Source organism: Hippocampus guttulatus, chromosome 9 (assembly GCF_054856545.1).
Source record: "Hippocampus guttulatus isolate MCC_2025c chromosome 9, RoL_Hgut_1.0, whole genome shotgun sequence".
Classification (NCBI taxonomy): domain Eukaryota; kingdom Metazoa; phylum Chordata; class Actinopteri; order Syngnathiformes; family Syngnathidae; genus Hippocampus; species Hippocampus guttulatus.
Genome location: NC_141269.1, coordinates 2,670,286 through 2,686,082, shown reverse-complemented (window position 1 = coordinate 2,686,082; position 15,797 = coordinate 2,670,286). Strand labels below are relative to the sequence as shown.

Sequence of the window (15,797 nt, the reverse complement as noted above, 5' to 3'; positions counted from 1 at the left end):
AGCATCCTTCCACCCAATCCTTCTACAAAGTCGCCTCACGGGATATTTTCTTAATGTTGTTGGATTTCTACTTTGCGTTTTGGTTCATATGGGATCCAAAACAGCTTAACTTGGTGACAAAATTTAGTGTTGTAATGGCACCTTGAGACACAAATGACCCAACGTGCGACTTTTTCGAGCCATGGTTCGATAGCTAATGCTAATGCTAAATAGCATGAATGTTGCAATGCTAATCCTTTAACGCACTGGTGTCAAAGTCAAGGCCCGGGGACCAGATCTGGCCCGCCACATCATTGTATGTGGCCCGCGAAAGCAAATCAAGCATGTCAAGTTCCATGATGCTTGCTAAAATCTGAACCAAAATTTTAAATTGGCATAGGTAATCCACAATAACAGTCATTAATCTTGACTTCTGGTTTTAAAACTAGTTCTTCATCAATTTGTTGTGCGCTGGCTGTGTATGTCATATGTGGAGGGGATTAAACATTTTTAAGGTTTCCCAAAATTCATCATGGCCCTCCGAGGGAAACCGTAACGACAATGTGGCCCGCGACCAAAATAAGTTTGACACCCCTGCTTTAAGGTATGCACCGAACACAGCAATACATGTAGACAGACAATACAATAAAACTCAAATCGAACGTATTCTTTCTCCTTTGCAGTGAACGACTAATGTTGAACCACAATGTTTTTTCTTTTCTTTTTATGTTAACTCATAGTGTTAAAACGAGAAAAATGACAATTCAAAAAGCAAATCTGACATTTCACAAAGAACAATAAATGGAATAAGATCATAAATCTAAGCGTTTATTAATAATAATAATACAGCCCTGTAAAATGCAAAGTAGAAATATTTGACACTTGTGTGTGCATGTGTGATTTGTTTACAATAAGCTGTTTTCACTACATTTTTTTTTTGCATTTGACATGTTACATGGCTATCAAGCTAGTTTTTTATTTTTAAGGCGGTGTTCAGTCACAAATAAAAATTGTGTTCAAAACACACCCACAAGATGCCGCTGTTAATTCAAAAGAACGATGGCTAAAGAAGAAATATGAATAAAACCAAGAGTGTGTTTTTAATAAAGCAGGTGAACGCTGATAACAGAAAATGATTGGAAAAAAATAAAACAGAAATGTGAGCAACACAATGTGAATTTATGATAATAATATATCTTAAGGTGCTTCAACGAAAGTCGGTGTCCAAAAAAAAAACAAAAAAAAATCCTTTGTGCGACATCTCAGCTAAAATGTGGTTTTAAATATATGGTATTTATAACCGCCCCTTGGTGGAAAACCTGCCAATTTATGTACTCTCTATAACTAAATTTGACAGCCTACAATCCATGGCAGCTTGTCTTAATTAGCACACGACTGTATAGTTGACAAATAACAAGCAACTAAATTTTGAGTTAAAACACATCATTCTGAAACACATTTTTTTGTATTAAAAAAACAGTAACTACACTGACAGAAGATGTCTTTTACTGGAAATAGTTACACAAGTAATAATAATAATAAAAACAAAAATGCTTATCACACGATTGTATATCGCCACTGTGCAATTTAAAATGTACTTTCGCCAATTTTTTTTGTATGAAAAAAGAAACAAAAAGAACTTCTGTTACTGATTTTTTTCAAAGAAATCTGGAAAATCCCCAAATTTTGTCACAAAAACCCAAACAAACCCTAAAACCTTTGCAATTTTCAGTTGTAAAAAATGTGTTTCGTATGAAGATTAAAAAAAAATCTTTGTCACTGTAAGACCAAAAAAAAAAAAGATTATTTAAAAATGTAATTCATACTTTCTCGTTGAATTTTCCCTTGAAAATTTGCAATTAGAATGTAAGAAAAAAAAATATTAGGGGTGGAATGGTTCACTAAGTCCACGGTTCGGTTCCGCTCTCACTCTTGTGCTCACGGTTTTGGATTCGGTATGCGTGACTTAAAAAACAAATCTTCAAGTTAAACATGAAAGTGTATATTCTGAGTATTTATTTTATTATTATTAAAATTATATTTATTTTTTATTATAATATAATATTTTCTAAGTATAAAATTATTATTTAAATGATTCTTGTTTTTTTATCTGCGCCAGTGGCATATGGTGGCAGGCTTCTTCTCTTCACTTGGATGGCAAAACGTACAAGCAACTTGTGTGTCCGTCTGTTGCCGTTCATACAACAGAATAAGTCATGGTTGCCAGCAAATACATCATCATTGGGTTCAAACAATGCTAGCCTAAACTTCACACTTGAGTCAGTACTAAACTGAGACCAGATCATTATTTCAGTCTGCATATGTATTTTGTCATTTTTATTTGACGGTTTCCCGTGAAGTTCTTCTTTCGCACATGTCTTCGCTCCACAAGTTGGAAACACCGATCTGATCATTAACTCTCCTTCATAAAAGCTCAAATTATTAAATAGGTTTTGTATGATGCACATCGACTTGGATGCATCATAATCCAAATGTAATATGGATCGAGTTACGATTATGTGCCTTATTTACTCTCTGTGTGAATGAGCTCAGCTTGTGCATGAAGTGATTTGCCACTCTTCATTCACGGGACACGAACGCACAAATTGTCGTCTTTTTTTTTTTTTTTTTTTTAATCTAAACACCATCACGCCGGGTTTCAAATTAAATGAAGAAAATGTGCTTTAATTGCAGACTTACACTTTTAATTTGAGGGGATTCATGGTACACCCGAATCAGGTATTGTTGTAGGAATTACAACAGTCAGTCTATATTTCTATTCCTCTCTGATTTTTTTTTTTTTTGATGATAGGGGGCCGGATAGCTGCAGGTGAGCATGGATTCAACCAAGCTTCGGTGAGAAATAAAACACCCCAGTTGTAAACAGAGCGATTTCCAGCCAGTCGTAATTCCAAAGTCTGTTTCATTAACCGGAGATCTTGTGTTGGATATATACTGTATAAAGACTCGGAAGCTCTGGCTTCCAAATGTTGCTGACGGAGCAGAAAGAAGAATATGATTGGCTGCCTCGTTGCTGGAAGGATACGACGCGCTGACCCGTAACTAAGGACGTCGCCATCAACGTGCATGCCGCCATCTTGGGTCACGCGCTCCTTGGGGTTAAATGAACCAATGGAAAAACGCAAATTGAAAATGGCTGAACTGATCGGTTTTGTTGATTTTCCAAATGCTCTGGGATGCCTCCTGATTTATCTTGGTTTGGTTGTGTTATTGAATAATCATAAATAAAGCAACAACAACCAAAAAAAAAAAAGATACTACAGTCATCCCTTAGTGTTGGAGCGCTAATAAATACAAACTTTGAAAAAGTGGCAAGCCCTCCGATACTGACACTTTTCTGAGGTGAACTCTGACATGAAACAAACAAACACAAATTGGTTAAAGTGCATCAACGCTAGCGGTGAAGGTGAACGGGTGAGATTTGCGCATGTAATATAGCACATGATTCATTGTTGAATGTCTTTGGGGTATGAAACTGACGACCCCCAAAAAAAAGTGTGATGCAGCACACCAACACAGAATAATTTTTTTTCCTCATCGTTGTCATTTTGCGGCTTGTCCGTGACCATAAAAACAGGAGTAAAAAGAGTTCAAAACAACAACAACAAAAAATTGGTACTAACGAGGTCTTCGGTTGAAGATGGCTAGTGAGAGCTGCGCCGCCATCCACAAACGCACAGACACACACTCGTGTGCGAAGGCGGGCGGGGCGGGGAATCATTCACGCTAGCTGCTTCACGTAGTTTCCTGGGAAGGTTCCAAACAACTTGCTTCGACGAGACGTCCCTTCATATACAACAGAGAACGTTAAAATGTGACGGGCATATGTGAACAGTAGATCTTTGGGCAAAAAAAGGTCGGGCTGAGATGATTTGATTCATCGACGGAATAATCCGAAGAATAAGTGAATGTAAAAATATGTGATACTGACAGCCTTGAATTTGTGCAAGTGTGTTATTTAGGCTGCTATTGTGCTCGTCTGCTGTTGTGGTTTGTTTTTGTCGATACTCTGGTGAATGGATCATTTGAATAATACATATAGTTTTAATGATAATAATAAATCATCTTGTTTGTCTTTGCTTACCAACAAACCATCCGTCATCACACCTCTCCATCACGTCGACGATGTCGCCCTCCCTCAGCTCCAGCTCGTCTTCGTTGCGCGGCGCGTAGTTGTACACGGCCTGGAAGCTACGTGACAAACAATCAATCGTTCACAACCCTCTTGGGTCAGCACTTAATTGGCTTACTCGCGTCCAAATTACACAACAGAAACTTGCAGTGTGAACATGACTTACGGGTCTCCCCCGCCGTGGAGAGCTTCCTGGACTAGTCGCTGAAAAAGAAAGAAAATGGGTTAGAAATCTGGGTTTCAGGAATATTTTGACAGAGAGAGAGAGAGAAACATGAAAACAGAACATAAGATAGCACGGCATCAGTAAAGCTGATGCATACAGAGGACCGAAGCAAAAAATATATATACTGTATCTATATTACATTGACTCAAACAATGAGGGACTCACCAAAAATATATTTTGGAAATGTTTTTTATATTTATGTGAATTTTAATGTGTCAAGCAAATTGTTAAAGAGAAAAATGTGTCCACCCAATGGAAATGCATATATATATATTTTTAATTTGTGGCAAAACTGATTACAAAAATAAAATCATCGACAATATGACGGCATTGCTCCCCAAAATGTGGATTAAAAATATTGATAATTTAAAAAAAAAAAAAAATTGTCAAAATATAAATGATTATTTTTGAAATATATATATATATATATATATATATATATATATTTGTTTTACTATAACGGAGTAATAATTCACAGAACACTGTAAATACTGTAATTGTGGAAAATTACCCCAAAAATTATATTATCTACCAATAATATATGACATTATGTTTGATAGTTTTAGACTTCATGTACAGCACTTTGTGTGCAGCTGTGGGTGTTTGTAAAGTGCCGTACAACAAACGTTGAGTTGAATTGCAAAGGGATTGAGTTTAAAAAAATATTTTCTCCACATAAATAAACACTTTTTATATTAACAACAAAGAACATCATGACATTTGATTAGAATGCAGTCCTATTCTTGGGCATGTATGGAGAAAGAATGACATATCATGAGGAGGCGAAGAATTTCTCAGCAACAAGCATCTGCTTGAGGGAAATAATTCTGGATTCTTGGAGATCCCTTCATAAAACCCAAATTTACGCGACAGTTCCAGTCAGCAGAGTTCCCCAAGAGACAAAAGACGAGTCGCCCTACCCTTCGACCTCTAGCGGGCCTCCGAGACAAGACGGGGCTACGAGGCGGTTTTCCACCCACGACTGGATCCTGCTCGGCGGGCATACAAAGAAGGCAAAATGTCTGTCTCGGCTTCCATAGCAACCAACGCCAAGCTACTCGCTGTCATGGCGAGAACATTCAAAGCCAAACGCTAACATGCCAAAGGCCGCCAATCACCAAAAACATCCCGATGCGACCACCGTCGGCACAAACGTACGATCTACTAACTACACAGCCGTTTGTGTTAGTGGACAAAATGCGTTAGACTGCACGTCACACTCTGTATGAATTCACACTGTCAATATGACGACATGATACGGCCACGCGTCGCCGTGGACTTCATAACCACAAAACATGCTGCCTGCAGAGTCCACGTGGCAGCTGTATAGCAGCTGAGGTTTACGGTGGCGAGTTGAAAGAAAAAAAAAAGCGTGAGCAAAAATAAGTGTCGAATTAAATCTGAGAAAAATGCTTTCGTACAAACGGAGACCGAACCCCCAAGTAAACACAATTAATGATCAAGTAAACGTAAAGCATATTATTTTATACCTTCTGCATAATCAGCACTATCATTGCAAACTCAGATCAAGCTATATTTTTAACATAAAAACATAAATGGCATCTTTTGATATTAGAAAAACCGATTTGCACAAATGCAAGGTAAATCCTGTTACTAGCCACTCTATGAGGCCCACTGCCGCTTGCTACAAACGGATAAATCCATTCCGCATTCCCAAACCAGCAACAGCAACTGTTAGAATCCATTGGCAGCAACACCCTGACTCCGCTTTACCTTCAACTTGGGGGACCTACGGCCCAGGTGGGGGATCGCGGGAGGGGAGTGGCGGGAAGTGAGGAGCGGTGGGGAGGTGGACGAGGGTGATGTGGTGGAGTGGGGGGGAGTCAGGGGCTCCGGCGAGTGGAGGGGGGACGCGGAGGAAGAGGGCGAGACGGGAGGCGACGTGGAGAAGATGGGCAGGGGCGGGGGGCGGGACGGGGGAGAGTTCAAGGGTCGCAGCGAAGAGGGTGACGGCGGGCCGGCGGGAGGAGAGGGTGAGTGAGCGGGGGGACAGACGTCAGCCTAGTGGGGGCGGGCAATGACACACAACACTGAGTGCACAACTTCAATCGAATTGAAATATGAGATGGCGAAGGAGAAATGGAGGAAAATATTTTGATTAAAACAAAACAAAACGTGTCTTTTATTACTCATTCCAATCATTTTCATTAGTCAGCATAAATTTGGATTGGATGAAAAAATTCTTCTTATTGTTTGTATATTCAGTGATTTTATTATTTGTATGTTTACATTTGTTTCATGGTGAATTTATTTCGAATTTAAAAACACATTGAGGATCCAAATAAATATGAATATTTTGTATTATTGTTCATTTATATACGTAAAGATTCAAGACAAGAAATGTTTAAATTTAAATTTAAGACCAACACCTTTTCATTTAGCGTCTACAAACAAGGTACGGTACATGCCGGAAGTTCTAGTGTGACGCCACGATTTGCATCTACTTTTGTAATAAAATTGAAATGTGAAACATGAAAACTATTTTCCTCCATGTCTTATCCAAGCTTCTGCAGCTTTCTCATTCTTCCACCGTGTTTCCACCTAGCAGTACAGTTCAGTACGGTTTAAAACTCACCAATCAAGCCTTCGTCGAGTAAAGCTACAAAACAAAGAGAACAAAGTAACGCGGTGATCATTTTAAAAGCGTACCCCGAAACTGTACTGCTTGGTGGAAACTGGGCCGTTTAAATGAAAGGTCACAAATGCTCTACCTGTGTACCGAGTTTCCCTGTCAAAACCTCTTCCTCCTCCTCCTCCTCCTCTCTAGCCTCCTCATCTTCTTCCTGAATGAATAACTCGATAAACGCCTTTCCTCTTTTTGATGGGGGCCTCTGAGACTCAACCGGGGCTTCCTTCAGGACGCGAGCAGTCACGCAGTCTCGTTCTGCTGATTTTATTGCTCGGGGTTTTGCTGCCGGCTGAGCTTCATGAAATCGGGGTTTTGCGGTGAAATACACCGGTGACTGAGCTTGTTCATCCAAAATCACAGACAGCGGCTCGTCGTAAGGGTCTGCGACACGGAGCTGACCGTCAAAGCGGCTCGGTGACGTCGACGACTCCCACATCGCTCTCTGCGACTCGCTCGACTTCGCCCCGCGCAAAGGCTCGCGCGCGCGAGAAGGAGCCAGCGGACCTAAAACGCCGGAGAGATACTCGGGCGAGGCGGAGAGAGGCTCGTCGAGAAACTGCGCAAGGTGACCGGGAAGAGGGGGCGGCATGGGGGTCGCGGGCGTGGCCGAGAGGGAGCGAGGCGGAGGGGCGTCCACGGTGAGGGAGAGCCACTCGTGGGTGACTGCCCGCAGGTTAGGCCTTGACAGCAGGGAAGATGGGTGGTCGCGGGAGGGGGTGGGGGTGGGGGATGGAGGCGGGAGAAGTGAGGAAGGCTTCATGATGGGGGGGAAGTGGAAGAGAGGGGAGAAAGTCAACGGAAAAGTACGCAGAGGTTCCACTGGACATGTGCCAACGTTGCTTCTCATCGATCCGAGTATTGTGGTGACATTTCCTTACCTTGATGGGCGTGGAGATGGGCGTCCTGTTGCCATGGTTTCCGTGGGGGTCCACGTGGTGGAGGTGGTGGGCAGTTGCTTTGGAGGGCGAGCGCTTGAGCAGGTCCACATAGGCTACGGGAAAGATGCCCTGTTTGGTCGTGTCTGGGATCTTGCCCTCGTACCAGTTCTGGTCCACCTGCCGGATCACGATCACCCTTTCGCCCTGTACCACACACACACACACGCACATTCTACACTGTATATTGGAGTAACCTTATGTGTGATTGAACTGGCAACCAGTCCTAGGTGTGTGGAATTCTCTCGGCAAAAGTCAGCTCGCATACGGAACAGAGTACAATGAACAATAACCTAAATGAGGACAAGCGGGGTACGGAATGGATGGTATCGTATCGCATCAAAGTAGCGAGGGGAGTGCTGCTGACTTGCAACCAGTCCATTGCGTACCCCGCTTTGGCTGCCAAAAGCCAGCTAGGACAGATTCCAACTCACCCGTGACGCTCATGAGAACAGACAGGTATCGAAAATACAAAGTATCGATGCATCGGATTCGTTTTATATGCGATTGAGTGGCATGAGGTCGAGGGTGTACTCAAGCCACCTTTCTGAGAGACAGCTCGACGTTTGTGTCAGCGTTGAAGTTGTAACGAGCCACGGCCTCGCCGATCTCCCTGACGTGGGCGGGTGGAGGCGGGCGGCTGGGCTGCGACTTCTCCGAAGACGTCATCTTCTAAAGACACATAAGTACGAGTGTGAAGCCTGGATAATGCCACACGCGCGGTCGGTGATTTTTGCTCGTCGCACGCCCACCTCCACGTAAGCGATCGGGAATATCCCGACCCGGCCTCGGTGCTCGCCTTCGTACCAGTTGCTGTCGATCTGCCTGATGATGTTGACCGCATCGCCTTTTTTGAACGTCAGCTCCCTGTAATGCAGTCGGGTTATTTCGAGCGTAATGGACTGGGATTTATTCGGTGTAGGCCATGCGGTGTATGAATAGCACAGGCACAGTCAAAGCCATTCGGGTGTGATGGTGGGATACGTAAAAACTACACGTAAAGTTTAATGGAGTGAACGGCCACACGCTGACGCGTCGGTTTTACGAGTTCATGCTTCAAACTGTACTCACTTAGCCGTCTGCGCCTTAAAGTCGTAAATAGCTCGGGCGGGCTGCTTCTGATGGAGGAGAGAGAACAGAATAAGTTGGGTCATCTGTTTATGGGATACCTGGAGGGAGTAAAAATGGGAGACAGAAGAAAAGCATCGAGTATTACCAGAAATAAACACCGTAACAACGAAACCAATCATGCTAATGTTCACTGAGCTGCTTGTTGTCATTTGGGGGGGGGGGGGGGGGTGCGATAAATGGGTCCTACCTCTCTGTCAGGTGTGGCTCTTCGACTCTGGGGTGTGTGCCGGCCGTCCATGGTGGAATAACTCCTGGGCACATCCTGGTCTGCGATTGGCGAGAGACAAAACGGCACGCAAAGTTAGCGCAGTTAGCATAGCACTGCCAACAGGAACAACAATGGGCATGCTCGCGATACGGCAAATGATGTCATTCCAACAAGTACATTAAAATGGATGTCTGGAGTTGGCAAAATATGACAGACACACATTTGAGCCAACAAAATTACTAAAAAAAAATAAAGCGAGAAACACGAAGGGGGCAAGGGGAGACATTCAAAATGATTGGTGACGTACATTACAAACAGATGGGCAGGAATTGTACGACTCCACTCGGGTAGGTTCATACGGTGAACCCCCAACCGAGCAGCACCGTGAATAGCATTGGTGAATTTACAGCGGAAACACTTGATTTCAGTACGTCAACAAAAAAAAAAAAAAGCACAAGAATGTGACCAAGATGGTGAAGAGGACAAAGAGCAAATGATGTGACTGCGTCATCTCCACCTGAATAAAAAACACCATTTCCATTGGCATGCTCCTCCCCGTACTCATTACAGTTGGCGGCATCCAAGCGGCGTCCGTAACAGGCACTGACTGGCGACTGGAGCCGGGGAGAATGCGACCGTGACGCGGGTGGCTCGCCCTCGTACGAAGTGTACCCGTCCGGGCCGGCCTCGTGCCAACACCTCCTCCTTCCGGGCAACGAAGAGCTTCTTTCGGGCACGCTGGGCAGCAGCTCGGAGAGTATTCTCCTCAGGATGCTGTCGTCGGGGGTCCCGGCGCCTCGGCGGCCCCGCTCGGCTCGGATGTGCTCGTAGATGTCCCTCAGGGCGGCGTCCAGCGCTTCGTAGATGGCCTGCTTGGATTTTGGCCTGCTTCCGCGACTGTGACCGCCGCCGCAGCTCTTTTTCTTGTGGAAAGGCACTGGGCTGACCAGATAGGCCAGCTTGGACATGGACTGCTGGGACTCGGAGCTCTGGACCAGAGAGCGGCTGCTGCGACTCGACGGCTGAGGCCTCCGGGGGTCCTGGCGCGCTCGCTGTCGCTCGTGGCGGAGCATGGTGGTGAAGCGGGTGTAAGAAGCCGGGCAGCGACCCTTGCATGAACTAATGAGGTGTCTATGTTGGTAGCCCTGGCTCTGGCCAACACTCTGGTGACCGGGGTGGTGGCGGTGGTGATGGCGGAGGTGGTGGTGCAGCGTGGCGGAGCCGTACAAGCTCTCCGAGGATGTCAGCGAGCAGTGGTCAAAGTCGCTCTCGCTGCAAAACGAAGAGCCCTCCACCTGGATGAAGTCACTGAGGTCTGAGGCGATGGCGTCCTGCTCGCTGTCGGAGTAGTCAGCTCGCGGCACCCGCGGGACGGGCGGAGCCAAGTAGGAGGCCGCGCGGTCGGGCTCTGGCCCCACACGAGGTTGACCCTCAGGCGGGCTGCGAGGTTTACGCGAGTGATCCGTGGCGGGAGTCGGCAGCCCATTGCCACTGTCGTCCTCCTCCAGGAGAGACTCGATGGAGAAGCGGCGTTTTGGAAAGCTAGGGGTGCCGCCGCCACTGCTCGCTCGGGACGAGCCGCCCGGCGTGGTGGCGCCCGACGCCACCTCGTTGTCTCCCAAGTTAGGCATGGATTTGGACTTCTCGATGAGACTCTCAAAAGCGGAGATGCGGTTGGGCACGTTGTCGCGCGGCACTTCCGAGCCGCCAGAGGGTGCCCAAGGGGAGAGCGGGTGCAGGTGCAGATGGGGCTGCTGCTCCAGCTCCAGGATGCGGGCGCGGACCGACCGGATCACCTCGGACGGGATCAGGTGGGCCCTGTCGATGTGGTGCATCTTGCGGTAAAGCTTGAGAAAGCCCGGCGAGTCATGTGGCAGCCGGCGGCGGAGGCGGGGTGCCGAGCCCACGGAGCCGTCGGAGTCAGGTTGGCTGCACAGCAATGAGCCGGCGCTTTCCGAGCGACAGGCACGGCCTTGGCCCGGACGGTCGCCCAGCAAGTCGTCGCAGCTACGGGACCTGAGTTTGCTGCTGGGCGGCGGAGGCGCCGGAGCCTCCTCGGAGGATGACGCCGGCGCCTCCTCCGTGCGACAGGTAGCAACGCGGGGCAGGGATGAATGCTGGCAAGGACCCGGAGAGGTCAAAGTGTTGGAATACATGACGCATGCGGCCCCACCTTTTGTTTTGTTTTGTTTGTATTTTTAAAAGACGTCCCGCAAGAGAGCAGCGTGGTGGGAGAGAAGAAGAAGCAGGAAAGCATGTTAAGCAGTCATAGCGACCAAGAAAGGAGGGAGGGAGGGAGGGAGGGAGGGAAAGCTTCCACAATTGAAACACACGAGAGGCAAACTGGGAATCTTTCCAAGTGTGTACCTTTGGTGCGTGAGGGCGAGGACGGCGAGGAGCGAACGACGGACTTCTTGAGAGTGCCGCCGGCGGAGCTGCCGGCGTCGGGCGCTTTGGGTGACGTTGCCGCTCGGCCAGAGTAGAACTGAGCGTTTGCCTGGGAGCCAGCAGGCTCAGACTTCCTTCTCTTTCTGTAGTCGTTGGCAGCGCTGCAACATGGCGGTCAGTCATGACAACGATGTCCTTTACGCATAAATGCAATATGAATGCACTGAAAGTATCGGGACACACTGCGCATGCGAGATGGGAACTGGAAACGGATGTTTAGTTGTAAAAAGCAATGAATGAGCCTTCACAGCCCCCGTTTTCATGGCTAATCGCAAAGTCGCGAATTGAATGATGTGTTCAATGAGGGAGAATCCTGAGGAGATGTTTCAGGCAAAAAATTTTTTAAAAGTTTCCACAAATCAATACTACTGGTAAATCCCCACATGTCAGCGCAATTATTATTATTTTTATTTATTTTTTTACATATTATTGAGATTCAAAAGTGTCAAAAATGGCTTGCTTTGTATGATGACAGAATTGTTCGACAAACGCGCTATTTTTTCGGGTTTCCTGGAAAGTGATGGTGATCCGAGGATGGTGCCAAACACAAGTGTATATTCTTAATATTTTCCCATTAGAGTCCTGGTTCTATGCAACTGCAAAAAAAAAAAAAAAAAAAAAAAAAAAAAAACCAGCTTACTTTCTGTGCCTTTTCAGGCATGAGTTCTGAGCCTAGTCTTGATGGACCAGTATACAAAATTTGGTTAACTGACTCAGTGGGGAGAATTTTTTTTTCTTTTCACAGTACAGCATTGACTTCTTTTAGTGCTCCTTTAAAAAGCCACATGTGAGCTTTCTATTGAGAACGACTCAACCGAGTCATCACATCCTATTTTTGCTCACTTGGGAGTTAATAATCAGGGCGAAGGGAAAGGGAGAAGGACAAGGGAAGGATGGAGCAAGGAGGAGGTGTAAGGATAAGTGGTGAAGGGCAGACTCAATATGCTTATTCTGGTTCGGATGGCAAGGAAGATATAAAACTCGTTGTCTTGACTTATGCGAGCAAATAAAGCCTGATATTAACACCGAAATGTCAGCAAAAGGGGAGCAATACCAAGGACAAGAGCACAGCACTCAAACCGACCATGGAGCAGTGCTGTTGACAAGATGGGGGAGGGGCAAAATAGAGGGGGCGGGGAACAAGGGAAAAAAAACAAAAAACAAAAGGGGGTTTACCTTGCGGGTCTTTCGGGGGGCTTGTCGGCAGGAGCGACCTGCAGGGTTGCCTGGAAGACAGAAGAAGAAAACAAAAAAAAGGAGAAAATGAGCCGGGCTGAGTAGAGGGGGGAAACAAAAGGTGGAGCGACTCCTGATCGCACTGTAGCCTGCACGCGCCTCCGAGTGTGTCACATTAAAATGTCTCCCCCCGGCCCCTTTGGCATAAGGGAGATGATGGTTCCACGTGGTGCACCTTAGCAAAAACAAAGCGCGGTTTGCGCTCTGTTGGGCTGCACTGTAGAATGAAGGTGAATTAGCAAAGGAGCGCAGGGTGGTTGTGGGGAAGGAGGGTTGGGGTCTGGGTTGCGGGGGGGGGGGTCAAATGTTACCTCATAAACATGGGTTGGAACTGGAACGGACCTAAATAAAGAAGCATCATTCAACACTGGAACAATCTGTAAACAAAGACAATTTGTGTTGTTGTTTTTATTAAAGGTAATGCTGCATATAGAGTACAAACATAACACGCAGATTTATCTTGTTTATTTCCCCCCCCCCCATAAAACATTTGTCACTATTACTGCATGTGTATCCAGAGTTTCCAATTCATGCGCGCACCACTTCATTTAATTTTGTAGGAGGATCTTAGAACACTGATGACTAATGTTGCTGCTCTTCACATTCATTTCTGTAGTTGTTTTTTTTCATTTTTGTTCAGTAGAGATTACTGCAACACTACACTTGTCACATCCATCATTTACCTCGATGCGCTGGCGAGCCGAGACGTCTGGATTATAATCCAGTCTTTTTTTAGGAGGCTTGAGCGGCAGAGATGAGCGTGGGAGGCAGGAGGAGGAGCAGGTGGAGGAGGAGGAGGAAGAGGAGGAGGAAGGTGAAGATGAGGTGAAGGAGGAGAAGCAGCAGTGGCATCATGGGGCGCGGAAGAAAACAAGGGGGAAGAAACGTGGAGAAAAGTGGACACCTATTAGAGAAATCGGATATTTATACATGAATTAATCTCTAAATCCCAGACGCACATGGACACCGAATGGTCACTTCCTTAGGTGATCCAAACCTAAATCTAATATCGCAGCTGTATGGAAAACGATGCGTTTCTAAAAGATAATTCTCATTTTTGATTGAAAGTCAAAATTTCATGTCACTAAATAGGGTGACCAAATTGTGAGAATATGCATCTCAGTCTTGTAGTATAGCCACAATAATAAGCACATTCTTATGGATGTGCCCCTTTTCATTCTTCTCTGATTGGCTGAAAGGAATCACGCAGTTCACTCGACCAAAGGTTCCTTGTCTTAAAAATTGGAAATATTACTACCTCTGTAAAAAGAGCTCTTGTATTGGATGCAACTAATGAGGTGACCAGTGAGTGCATATAAACACACACGCACACAACACACAAGCGTGTTCATGCGGTGTGAGTGATGTAAGCAAAAGGGAAAAAAAGGCTCGAGTCAAAACAAGGCAGTGTATTAAGGTGGTACTACAACTTTCCTCCATCAGGGGACACTAAAGCCAGGAACGAATACTAGACAAATAAATATGAATTAAGTGGACACAATTGCTTATCATTGCTTGTCTGCGCTTCTGTGTACGGTGGAACCTCTATTTTGTATCGTACTTTTCACTTAGAACAGCGACACAAGGAAAAAGAAAAAAGCCGGCAATGTGAAAGGGGCTACGGACTCTTGAACAGATTCTTTGTATTTATTTTGTCAGTCTCGTGCAGATCATACCAGAGATCTTTTTCGGCTTTCCGTTATACCTACTCCGAAGTCGTCATCGCACCATACCTTCTCCACACCTAGTGCGCAACTCCCAGGGAAACGCCAGTATTGACGAGCAGTGCGAATGAGGCTTGTGATTCTGGAACAGACTTTTTCAATTTCAATTATTTGTTATGTGAATCGTTTTGTTGTCGTTCGACTTCACACTCCTGCGCTGGCTGTCCGTTATTCCTTTTCACACAGTTGCTGTGCTGCCCCTGACTTTACCACCGAGAAAAAAATATAGCTGGGATGTCTCATCGTCCAGATTTCATGTCAGTCCCTTTGACACAAACGATCGGCAGTGCTAAAGGGACTGCTGACTCTCGAGTGGATGGAATATTTCGACCCCTCGTGGTAATTTGTTTTGTCTAACTGCACACCCCTTTTCTGAAATTTCCGCGATTCCTTTTCAAAATGTCGCTGTTCTGCCTGACACTAACTCACAAGCTGGGAAATTGACAGATTGGCTTCCATCGCCCCTCCAATGTCGGTACCCTTCACGTCAAATGACAGAGGAAAGCCCGCTTCGAGACAGTGCGAAAGGGGCAACAGGCACCGGTACGAATCATGCTCAGCCTTTGAAGTTCCACTGTATTTTTTTCGACCTAAGAATCCTGTAATTTGGGTCATAGAGTAACTGCTTTTGTGGTGGGTGGTAATGATGACACATAATCATCCGGTAATTAAAAAAATGATAGGATTGAGTCTCAATACATCAATACCTGCTTGCTAAAAAAAACAAAAAACAAAAACAAAATTAAATCCAGAAAAGATGGTCTGCTAGAGAGTTGGAGGGGGATAGAGGAGTCACAGCACCCAACAAACTACATCATGCCCACACAGCCAGCCCCACCCAGTCTACTAGTGCATAGACCTGCACACGCAGGAGCGCACGCACACACTCACTACATATACTGTACATCGTAACAAAACCACACGGGTGGTGTGGAGAAAAAGTGAGTGCAGAGGCCTGGACGGCAAGAGAGGGTTCACGAATAGCTAGGCGGCCTACAGCTAACTTACCGGGCGGCCAAACTCCAGCTCAGAAAAGAATTTATACCAAGGCTCGTTCTCTAAATCTATGTCATCATAGGTCTGGAAAAAAAAAAACGTGACAGTGGG

General features: G+C 45.7%; 1 protein-coding gene across 5 annotated transcripts in view; it reads right to left on the bottom strand.

Moving 5' to 3' along the window:
- Window positions 1-786: 786 nt before the first annotated feature.
- Window positions 787-15,797, bottom strand: part of sorbs2a (sorbin and SH3 domain containing 2a) — a 40,229-nt gene continuing 25,218 nt past the window's right edge. For 4 of the 5 annotated variants that reach the window (XM_086119416.1, XM_086119419.1, XM_086119420.1 and 1 more), the window contains 14 exons: window positions 15,699-15,770; window positions 13,650-13,706; window positions 13,278-13,343; window positions 12,907-12,956; window positions 11,650-11,831; window positions 9,800-11,455; window positions 9,262-9,341; window positions 9,015-9,112; window positions 8,696-8,810; window positions 8,487-8,615; window positions 7,887-8,090; window positions 4,299-4,336; window positions 4,085-4,191; window positions 787-3,786 (listed from right to left, as the gene is read on the bottom strand). In XM_086119416.1, coding sequence (XP_085975542.1) covers window positions 3,722-3,786; window positions 4,085-4,191; window positions 4,299-4,336; window positions 7,887-8,090; window positions 8,487-8,615; window positions 8,696-8,810; window positions 9,015-9,112; window positions 9,262-9,341; window positions 9,800-11,455; window positions 11,650-11,831; window positions 12,907-12,956; window positions 13,278-13,343; window positions 13,650-13,706; window positions 15,699-15,770 — 2,919 coding nt within the window. In that variant the 3' untranslated portion in view covers window positions 787-3,721. The remainder of the gene's footprint in view (window positions 3,787-4,084; window positions 4,192-4,298; window positions 4,337-7,886; window positions 8,091-8,486; window positions 8,616-8,695; window positions 8,811-9,014; window positions 9,113-9,261; window positions 9,342-9,799; window positions 11,456-11,649; window positions 11,832-12,906; window positions 12,957-13,277; window positions 13,344-13,649; window positions 13,707-15,698; window positions 15,771-15,797) is intronic. The other variant, XM_086119417.1, reaches the window with a different exon arrangement.